The sequence below is a fragment of the Pongo abelii genome, chromosome 13, assembly GCF_028885655.2.
Source record: "Pongo abelii isolate AG06213 chromosome 13, NHGRI_mPonAbe1-v2.0_pri, whole genome shotgun sequence".
Classification (NCBI taxonomy): domain Eukaryota; kingdom Metazoa; phylum Chordata; class Mammalia; order Primates; family Hominidae; genus Pongo; species Pongo abelii.
In genome coordinates, this window is record NC_071998.2 from 128,985,294 (window position 1) to 128,996,014 (window position 10,721).

Below are 10,721 nucleotides of genomic sequence, written 5' to 3' on the forward strand. Positions count from 1 at the left end.
CTGGCAGGGAGGAGGCATCCGCATTTGAGGGCCCTTGCCTGCGCCTTCATCTGAGACTCCGGCCTCCAGAGCCTAGACCGTGAATTCCTGTTGCTTCAGGCTGCACGGCTCGCGCTGCTTTGTTGCGGCAGCTCCAGGAAGCTAAGGTGGACTTGACTGAAATATACGGGTGCCTGGGTATTCAGCCTTAGGGCTTCAAGCAGGGCTGTGGCTAAAGACATGGCGGAGAGCCAACAGCTCAGACCACTGCAGAGACAGAGGCGCAGAAAAGGCTGGCCAGGAAGGCAGCAGGGCATTCCAAAAGGGCCTCAACCACACACCTCTACGGGGGAGGGAGAGTGACCAGGTGCGCATCCCAACGCACCACACTCCGAACAAGCTTTAGAAGCAGCCCCACGTCGCAGCCCCTGGGATGTCCTCGTAGAATGTCTTAGATACCTGGCTACGAAGACCAAGAAGTCGGGGCCACGGAAGGGAAAGATGACCAGAGGATTGGGTATCAGGTGAGAGGGAAGCAGTGGTGGGGCCCATCCCACACTCATGGTGCCACCTGCTGGGGTGAGGCCTGGAGAAGCTGCCACACGCAAACCTAGAACCTGCACCGCCCCCTTCCCCAGCGTGGTGTCTCACAGATGGGAGGCCCTGGGTGCTTCTTTCGGTGCACTTTTCCGATGAATGACTGCCAAACAAGGCAGCCCTGCTGCTCAGGGGATAACGTGGCCACGCCCCTGGATGCAGGCAAAGGGGACCCCTGCACTCCGTGCTCATCCTCAGACTCTATCTGAAAGCAGGCTGCCTGAGGGCACTTGGGGCTCCAGGCCTGAAGACTGCCCCAAACCCCAACCTGCTGACCCGCCATCTCTAGGGACACATATGTCCCCCTCCCTGGCAGCTTTCACCTACTCAGCAAAAAATGTCCCCGACCTTTGCAGCAGCAAAGGGGGCTTCTCAGGGCCTGATGTGGGCACATGCAGTTCTCTAAGCTCCAGGAAATCCTGCAGAGTTTGTTGCTATCACCCATTTTCAGCAGTCCTGTTCTTCAGGAGCCCCCAGGGTACTGCCAGAAAAGCTACTGGAAGTTTTGCTTACAGACAAAAGCCAGACCAGCCAGGGACAGCAATGAGAACACAAAGGGCGTCCTGGAACGTGGCAGTGGAGCTTCAAGAAGGGAAAGTGTAGCAGGAACCTTCGGGACCAACACAGGGTGGGACCAGACCAGACCAGACAGATCAGAGTCGGACTGGCCAGGCTTCCAGCTCCCAAGAAGCAAGGCCTCCGGCTGGGCGCACCTGGAGACAGGCAGGATCCCAGCCATGCAGCCTGGCATGTTTCCCTGGGGCAGCTCTACGGGTACAAGATGCTGACTAGCCCCAGACAGCTGGGGCTCCCCAAGGAGAGGGAGGGCTATCCTGGAAACCACAGCCCTGCAGATGGACGGAGAAGTGAGACCCTCACCTCACCCTGGGTGGCCAGCCCCCTCCACCATCTGCTGCAGGCCTGCTGAACATGCCCTGTGGATTCTTCTGGGCAGAAGCTGTCACTGCTGAGCTCCCAGCCACTTCATGCATAAATCAGGCAAGAACTAACCAATGTCAGGGGCGAGAGCATCCCACTCCCAATAAAACAGTGGGCAGCTGACTTAGCAACCCCACCACTCCTGCCGCAAGACAAGGACAGAGTCTCACTCATACTCCCTGCTGCACTCAGGAAGGTCTGAGCTCACCCGCTCCTCAGAAGGGCCCACTAGGAGCAAGGCAGATCCTCCTGCCCTCACCCACAAGGACTCAGCTCCACTCAAAATGACCTCACCCTAAGCAGCACAAGAGGGAGGCGGAGCAGAGAATGTCCGAGAGGCCAGATGATTCCACCCCTTTACTTTGCCTTTGTGGACACAACTCCCGTGCAGGCCGCGCTCCACGGGGCTCCCGCGGCCCAGAGGAGAAACTTCGGCTACAGGACAAGTTTTTAGTCATGTGGCCTGACCGTTTGCCATTTGAGGATTACAGCAAATGATTCTATTTGTAATTTCTACCCTTCCCATTGCCTCCCCCCAAAAAAAACTGTACATGAGTTTACAAACATATTAACATATAAATAATGAGAACCGTCCTGGTGGGAGCCTCCTCCGTTGTCTCTGCTGGAGATGAACACTGAGGGGCGCTGTAACCACACAGACTGCCTGTGACATCAGGAGTCTCACGGCAGCTGTCCTGGGCCCGCAGCTGGCTTTTTTGGCACCTCCAGGTTCAACCACCAGTCTGTCTCTGCTGTGCCCAGGGTAGAGCCCGGGGGCTGTGAGTATGTGCGGCTCCCCTGCCCGTCATCGCTCTGGCTCAAGCTCATGCTGGAAGGGACGCTTCCTCTCCCGACAGTGCTTCTTGTGGGCTGGCCAGTCCTTCTGCTGGCACTGGGAGCCGCAGTACCGGGCCACCTGGCAGCGCCCACAGATGTTGAATTCCCGGAGCTGAAATACAGAACACCTGTGGCTTCACCATCATGCCTGGGACGCAGTGTGGGGCAAAGACTGCATCTCACGGACAGTCTGACGGACCCAGCAAAACACCACGTACCAAGGCTGGAGGGCCTGGGCCCTGGTCAGGCCAGCACAAGGGCAAAGGGAGACCACTCTGGTGGAAAAGCCCAAGAGGTGCTAAGTGGTCTCTGGGGAATGGGACCCCACGGTGGGAGGGCAAGATCCCAAACCAAGGCTGGGCTACAGGGTAGAGGTGCCAGGGACCCGGCTGCACTGCAGCACACCCACCTGCTTCTCAATCACCGTGCAGGGAGGGTAGTGGCACTCGTAGTAGGTGCAAGAATTCTCCTCCTCTTCCACTACATCCCCGTTGGCATTATAGTACCGGGTCACATTTAGGACAGGAAACTGTTCTTCTATAGGGTCTGTAGGCAGCTGCTGAATTGCAAGCCAATACAAGCTTTGCTCCCTTAAAGAAAGAAGCAGACACTTCAGTGCACTCTGGCCAAACGGGGCCAGCACACGGCAGATGATGCAATGACTCCATAGAGTGCCATCCTGCCCAGGACACCTAGCCCGAGTTCGAGTCTCCTTTGGCCCATCCCTGCTGCATGTGCTTTTCACCACCTGACAGTAAATATTGTGTCTCGTCTTCCTACTAACCCATAAGCACAGCCTCATCTATCACCCTCTCCCCAGCACCTGGGACTGACAGGCACACAGTAGTCAGGAGACAGGGCCCAGGTCAGGCCCCTGTGCAAAGCGAGGCGGCCCCTCTCCTTGCCCTTGACCTGCAGAGGTGCCCATTACTGCCCCGTCGGTCCACTTTCCCTTCCATGCCGGGAGCTGCCCTACATCCATCTAAAAACTCCTCCTGCTTGAGTAGGCCAGATGCCTACAACGGGAGAGTTCTACCAAGAACGGAGCCTCAAAGGCATGTGCTGTACAGAACAGGCCCTGGAGCGAGCACTGGCTGCTCAGAGGCAAGCGTGGGCAGCCCCAGCCCTGCTGCATCACGGAGTAAAGGAGCTGCATAAACCACCCCACCAACCCCGTTCTCCGAGGCCAGACCCTGAGGAGACTTGGTTAAAACGGGGAAGGATTAGGACATGGGAAGATGTTGGTGAGGTCCCACCAGACAGAGGCAAGTTTCAGACACTGCTGGCTTCTGAAGACAGAAGAGGAAAACACCCCTTTGCCAAGAGGCCCCTTTTGTGGGGGCTAAGCTGACACAGTGCCAGGAAAGCAGAGCAATAGCCCAGGCCTGACAAAGACAGGGTGACCCCACCACAGAGCCAGACCACAGGGAGGCCACAGACCGGGATCCGGACGGACGCACAGCACCCAGCCAGTCAACAAAGACAGGGTGACCCCACTACAAAGAGCCGGATCACAGGAGGCCACAGACCGGGATCCAGACAGACACACAGCACCCAGCCAGTCAGGACGTCAGGCCCACACTGGCCAGCTCTGACTTCTGCTCGTGGCCTGGGGTGCTGACCCAGCACAAGAGGCCCAACACCTGCTGGGTTCTAAAACCCCATGTTGGCAAACCAAATATGGCTGAGCCTGATCAGTCCTGAGCCACCCCAGGCCCACCTCCTGCAGCAGGGGGTTGTGTAAGGCAGCAGCCCCAGCGCAACTCATCCTGCCGTGCCCACGGAGAATGGGCTGACCAGGAGCATCAGCCCAACACCCCCTTTCCAAATGGCTGTTCTTAACGGCAGTTATTTCCTCTCCTGATTATAAAGGGTGCTGAGAGGATTCAAGGTAACATTCAGTCACAGGCCGGCCGGACCCTGAGTCTTGTTGAGAACCGGCTGAAATGACCCGTACCATGGCAGGGACAGACGGCATTGCCAGGTGGAGTGGTGGGCAGTGGGGGAACTTGTGGAGTCGGGGAGGGCCCATCCCAGCATCAAAACTGAGCATGTATCAATGTGGGACAACGCAGGAGGAGATGCTACGGATGCTGCTCTGCCTGCCACGTACTCCTTCCCCTTCCCCTTCCCTTTTCATGTAGAAAAGTGATTCAAAGCAAGCTAACTACAGTTCATCCCAGGGCCTCCCCAGACACCACTAGAACAGGGTGCCTGCTTCACTCCACAGGTGCTAGGTAGTGCCCATGCCGCCTCCTGGAGAGGAGCCGGGAGTGGGGGCGCAGAGCTGGAGGCAGCAGCGTCCCTGGCTCTCCACATTTCAGTCAGGATACCAAAATGTACCCTATTTTTGTTTCAGCCAAATTGACCTTTGTTTCTGTTTCTTGCAACCCAAAGTTCCAACTAACATAATCCCCAAAAGAACAAAAACCCCATTCAACAATCTTAAGAGAATTGGTTTCACTCACAAGCTGTATGAGAAGGGTCAAAACTCTAATATTAGAGCAGGGACCGGGCATGGTGGTTCTCTCATAAGCAGTATGAGAGAAGGATCAAAACTCTAATATTAGAGCAGGGAGCAGGCGTGGTGGTGCACACCCGTAATCCCAGCTACTCAAGAGGCTGAGGCGGGGCCGGGCGTGGTGGCTCACACCTGTAATCCCAGCACTTTGGGAGGCTGAGGCAGGCGGATCACCTGAGGTCAGGAGTTCAAGACCAGCCTGGCCAACATGGCGAAATCCCACCTCTACTAAAAATACAAAAATTAGCCAGGCGTGGTGGTGGGCACCTATAATCCCAGCTACTAGGAAGACTGAGGCAGAATTGCTTGAACCGGGCAGTCAGAAGCTACAGCGAGCCAAGATCGCACTACTCCAGCCTAGGCGACAGAGCCAGACTCCATCTCAAAAAAAAAAAAGCTGAGGCAGGAGGATTCCCTGAAGCCAGGAGTTCGAGACCAGCTGGGCAACATAGTGAGACCCATCTGTAAAATTAACTAATTAAATGAAATAAACAGAGCAGGGAAAAAAAAAAACACCAGCTCAACAAGAACGAAAGACACTGCAGGCTCTGCCTTCGTCCTGAGAGGCCCAGTGAGGAAGGGATGGGGGGCGATTTGCAGGACTCCCTCCAGGGTGGCAGGAACAGCAGTTTGGGGGTGGCATTTTGGAGGCCTGGGGACTGTCCCCACATCACCAACCAGTTTGTCAGGTGCTCCCACTGTTTCCACCTCGGCTGCCCAGGGCTCTGGCATGACTCTGAGGTGACAACTGCAAAGATTCTACCCACAGCCACCAACCATCACCAAGCCTGAAACACTAAACCTTACCAGCATTGCTGACAACCATCTGCTAGGGCAGTTCCCACTGCCTGCACCAGGAAAGGCTGCCCAGAGGCTTGAGGACATGCCCAGAAGCCCCAGGGCGCCAGGGGAACTTGTCAGTGAAACGTGTGTGGCTGGGGACTCCCTGGCTCAACTGGACTCCCAACCCCCATCCTGCTGGTCCCTCGGCTCTTCCCAAGGGCTCCATGAAGTTCACAGCCTGGCTGGTTCTAGGGCCAGCAGGAACCGCCCTCCCAGGTGGGAAGCCCATGCAAAGCACTGCTTTTAGGATCACAGGCAGGTGGGGGGCCGAGGGCTGAGCCCTAAACCATTCTCCGCTTTAAACCTTTGCTTAAGGAAAACTGTTTAGCAAAAGAACACAACAAAAAGACCCATCTGTGTGCACAGAAAGGAATCCTGAGGTGAGGAAAGAAGGAAGGAATCCTGAGGTGAGGAGAGAAGGAAGGAATCCTGAGGTGAGGAGAGAAGGAAGGAATCCTGAGATGAGGAGAGAAGGAAAGAACCCTGAGGTGAGGAGAGAAGGAAGGAATCCTGAGGTGAGCAGAGAAGGAAGGAATCCTGAGGTGAGGAGAGAAGGCTGATGCCTCCCAGGGGTGTGGGGCAGAAGCCCTGCTCACACCGAGTCCTGACACTGACCCTGCCCTGGAGCAGGCAGCTCTTCTCCCCACTTTGTCATGCCAGCTAAAGGGAGGTTCCCAGAGCCAATTATGAGAAGAGCAACGCAAAAACACACCATCAAGATCCTTCCCGCTCCCATGAAGAAAAGGAGGATTCCACGCTTTGGGGAAAAACAATTAAAGTCCCAAAATACACAGAAGCATCAGGGGCTCAGAGGAGGAACATGAGACCCTCTTGGAAACAAGAGCTTTGGAGGTGGCCCTCCTCAAAAGGCACCTCTGCCGGCATCGCCAGGCCCTGAGAAGACCCACCTCTGTTTGCTGGAGGTCTCTTCAGCCTTGGGCCGCCAGCCCCATGGCACCAGTTGCAGGTTGTCCAGGCGATTGTCCACGGTCACAGCGTTGAGGTGCACCACCTGGAAGCCCGGGGCCACGCCCCCCCGGTGCCGCTCCCTAGAAACAGACAGCAAACCCTGCATCGCTGCCTCCCACCCTCGCAGATATTTCTGGTCAGGCACCAAAGTCCTTCCAGGAAGAAATGTCAGCCATGTGATCTGATCAGGCCCCTGGTCCTTTGGATGAGGGTACCTCAGGCAGAAGCTGCTGAGAGAAACCCAAGCACCTGATCTGTGGCCCAAACAGGACAGGGACACAGCGAAGACCCGGCCCCTGGACTTCGGAGCACAGACAGCCAAAGCTAGAACGCAAAACCACCTGAGCAGATGGCCTCGAGACAGCTCCCCATCCGGGTGGTCCCTACCATGCACACCGGGGGGCTGGGCGAAACTCAGCAAGGGGAGCAACCACCGTCCCTCCAGAGGCTGCCAGTCCTGGGCAAGCTCCCAGCAGAAAGTCCACTTGGTGTTTGAAGTGTAATATACAAATCATTCATTCCTTTGGGTTAGTGGTGAAGGACACAAAAATAACTGTGAGATTCAGGGAAGGCATGGCAGGGCTTCAGCGGGGCAGGGGGCTCCAGGTGCCCTGTGCCATCGGAGCTCACCCAGGAGCCCAGTGGCGGGGGGCAGAGACAGCTTGGAAACACTCACCACAGTAGCTCATGAAGGAGTCTCCCCGAGCCCCTTCCTCGGTTCTTGTCAAAGGCATAGGCAAATATCTTAGCACCATTTCCATCGGCATCCACTTCCATTCGGGCCTGAGAAGAAACAAGGGAAAGAGCTGTTAAAAAACCTCCAATTCTCAGCAACACTTCAATTCCCTCTTAGAAAAACCAAGTGAAACAAGCAAGCCGGAGGGACAAATGCCAGCCCTGTCCCTGAGACCCTGGGGAGTGCAGAGCTTCCCACAGGCACACGGATCCCAGGGGCCAGCGTGGCCCACCACCACTCTGTCTATTCGGGCAAGAAACACTCACAAACAACTCTGCAAAATACAATGGACACAGACAAATACATTTTCCTACCCTTAAAAAAAGCCCATGGTGCAGTGAGATAGAGAACCACCTGGACATGTCACTACTGTGAATGTGTGGGGCACGGAGATAAAGCATGGTGACGGAGGCCAAGCTCAGCGGCAGGAATGGAAGCTGGGAAGAGGCAGGAAGACCCCATGAGAGCAGAGAATGGGAGGCAGCTGGGCAGCCAGGACGGGCTGCTAGGGCAGGCCCAGCAGAGGTGGCTAGCTCTAAAGAGCAGGGTCTTCGAGCTAACAGACATGATCCACGTGACACAATCACAAACGTAAGAACATTCCATTTGCTTTCAAGAAGAGCTGGCAGCTGGGGTGAAAGTGAGGAAGACCACTGTCGCCAGGCCACGTGGACCACAGTGGGCTCCAGTGGCAGCAACAGCCAGGTTCTGCAGGGCCACGGCTCGATGTGGGGCTGAGGGCTCAGGGCTCACAGGCCAGCACCAGTTGTCCACTTGTGGGGCCGCCTGCTCTTGCAGCACAGGGGAGAGAGCTCGTTCCTCATGACCCTCCTGGGCACTGACCACAAGCATCAGGGGAGGGAACAGCCATCCTTACTTACCTCAAAGGAGTAGCTCTCCACCAGCGGGATGTCCTGCTCATCGATCAGCGTGTATTTGGTCTGGAAGTTAACCACATGTTTCAAATCATTACATTTGGGATCTGCGTGAGGTGCAGTAACCTTATAACCAGAACAGGCAGGAGCCTGTTGCATTTTCCTGTGAAGTGGAAAGTAACTACAGGCCTCTTCAGACTAAGACAGCTCAGCACATGGGGGGCCTCATTCCACCGTTTGGGGTGGTGCAGTCTACGCCAAAACACAGGCAAACGGGTTAAAAGCCAGCTGCCCACTTTAGTCTGCGCCAGAGGAGCTGGTATCAGGCTTCATCCTCGAAGGCCTAACCCCAACAGTGGCACTGAACACTTAACGCACCAATAAACCTAGGCAGAGACTGTTTCACTGAGCTGAGGGAGGGGCCGGGGCTGAGGTAGAAGAGCCAGAAGGTTTTGATTAGGGTGTGTTCATTAAGCTGAGCTGCTCACTGAATTACCCTTTTTAGCTTTTTGTCCATCTGAAATGTTCCAAAGAAAAGCTGTAAGGGATGACAATGCCATCAGTGGTGGAGTTAGAAGGGGTCTCTGGTCCCTTCCCTGACTGGAGAGCCCACCCTTCCCTGGTGGAAAAAAGCCTCCTCCCCAGCAGGCCCTGCCTATGCTCTTGCAGCAGGGGCAGGAAACAGGAACAGGTCCCAGAACGGGCCAGTCTCCCTCTTGGCAGTTTTTCTTCTGGGATCTGAACCTGTTTTACCTGACGCCGCCTGACACTGCCTCGGCTCCTCTCTCCCACCAGAAGCTGCAGCCGCTGGTGACGGGAACAGGGCTCCCATCCGGGTAAGGACCCTGGCTGGTGCAGCTGCACAGGTGGCTCCGAGAAACCGCCAAGCCTCAATGCTCACAGGTGCCATGGAATCCCCAGCCTCAAACGTGGAGCGTGGGGGCCAGGTAAGAAGAGAAGTCGAGGAAGGCCCTGAGTCTGCAGAATCAGGGCCCAGGCTTCTTCCTCTCTGCTCCGAGTCTGAGGCTCAGCCTAACGTGGCCAACCCCTGGCAGCGTTAAAACGAGCCTGAAGCCCTGCTGAAAACTGGGAGGCACAGAAGAGCCCACACCAGACCCGCCTCGGCGAGAGGTGTGGAAGTGGCGCTGCCTCGGAAAGGGCGCTGTGTTTAAACCGTGTGGCCGCACCGGCAGCCCGGACGCCGCGCTAGGCCCCGGATCGCCGACACCACGGGGAGGGCTCCGGGAGAACGCGGCTCGGGCTCGAGCCACGCATCTCCGCACCCGGCTCGGGACAGGGCCGTGGCCTCCACCTCCGGCAGAGCAGGGCCGAGGGTGGCCAGGTGCGCCCCAGAGCCGAGGGGTGCGTGCCCGCCGGCCTGCGAGAGGAAGCTGCACCCGCGCGGGGCCAGCAGCCGGGCCCGCGCAGCGTCCCCCGCCCCGCTGGGGCCCATCCCGGGCTCCGCGCCCCCGCCCCGGCCGCCGCCCGCACAACCGCCCCCGGCCCCGGCCCCCGGCCCCGCGCGGAGGCCTGGACGGGCGAGACGGGCCGGGTCGCGGGCTCCGCGCCGCTCACCTTCCCGGCCACCCGGCCGAGCCGCACGATACCCAATTTGAAGTCGGTCATGGCCGGGCCTGCGCTCTCGGCCGGCAGCGCCGCTCCCTCGGGAGGCGCCGGGCGGGGGCCGGGGCGAGGCCGCGGCGCGCCGGGGTAGGACGGGACCGGAGCCGGGGTCGGGGTAGCAGCCAGGCGGGCCCCGGGCGGGACGAGGCTGGGCCGGGCTCGGGCCTCCGCCGCCGCCTCGCGCCCGCCGGACCTGCCACGCGCCGCCGCCGCCGCCGCCGCCGCCGCCGCCACCGCGCGCACCACAGCAAGCGGAGCGGACGGGCGGGGCGCAGCCCGGGACACACCCCCCGGCCCGCCGCCGCTCGGCCAATCGCTAGGCGCGCACGGCGCCGACCGGAGCGCGCCGCGCCGCAGAAACCAATAGGAGGAGGGCGAGTGCGCCGGCGCTCTGGGGAGCGGGGCGAGCGCGGGGGAGGGGCGAGGCCGGGGGCGGTGCCTGCGCGCGCCGACGTCAGTTTCGCGGGAAGCTTTGTGCGGGCAGCGGCGCCGCGCCTAGAGGAGCAGTGCGGAGCGTGGTTGGGGACTCGCGCCGGGTCCGTGGAGCTCTGCGAGCCGGCCGCTTTTCGCCTCCCTTGCGATAGCCTCCGTAAGCTGTTTCCCGCCGCCGTCCTGGCCCCGAGCGCGGAAGGAGGAGGTGGACGGAGCGCGTGCGGGGCCCTCTGGGCGGGAGGGGAGCGGGCGAGGCGGGCTAGGAAGAGGCCGTTGCCGCGGGACGCGGGTGTTTCTGGAGAGACCGCGGATGCCCGGCCCACGCAACCCAGAGGGCGCGGCCTCCTGCGCAGCCTTCTCCGAGTCGCCG

At 58.9% G+C, this 10,721-nt stretch overlaps 1 protein-coding gene across 2 annotated transcripts; it reads right to left on the reverse strand.

Moving 5' to 3' along the window:
* Window positions 1-1,858: 1,858 nt before the first annotated feature.
* ZMYND19 (zinc finger MYND-type containing 19) lies at window positions 1,859-10,177 on the reverse strand. Of its 2 annotated transcripts, none has more exons than XM_024252900.3 (6): window positions 9,872-10,177; window positions 8,303-8,362; window positions 7,362-7,468; window positions 6,625-6,765; window positions 2,762-2,942; window positions 1,859-2,464 (listed from the first exon to the last, which is right to left on the reverse strand). In XM_024252900.3, exons 1-6 carry the CDS (start codon window positions 9,920-9,922, stop codon window positions 2,321-2,323), a joined length of 684 nt encoding a protein of 227 aa, XP_024108668.1. In that variant the 5' UTR covers window positions 9,923-10,177; the 3' UTR covers window positions 1,859-2,320. The 2 variants fall into 2 exon arrangements, with proteins under 2 accessions (XP_024108668.1, XP_024108669.1); XM_024252901.3 differs by lacking the exon at window positions 9,872-10,177 and adding an exon at window positions 9,050-9,609.
* Between the last annotated feature and the right edge of the window lie 544 nt (window positions 10,178-10,721).

Excerpts from the sequence above, each read along its gene's own strand:
- ZMYND19 (XM_024252900.3), bottom strand. The coding sequence starts at position 9,922 with ATGACCGACTTCAAATTGGGTATCGTGCGGCTCGGCCGGGTGGCCGGG. Across the intron at positions 7,469-8,302 it reads TGGAGAGCTACTCCTTTGAG|GCCCGAATGGAAGTGGATGC; the intron begins GTAAGTAAGGAT and ends GTTTCTTCTCAG. Across the intron at positions 6,766-7,361 it reads CTCCTTCATGAGCTACTGTG|GGAGCGGCACCGGGGGGGCG; the intron begins GTGAGTGTTTCC and ends GTCTGTTTCTAG.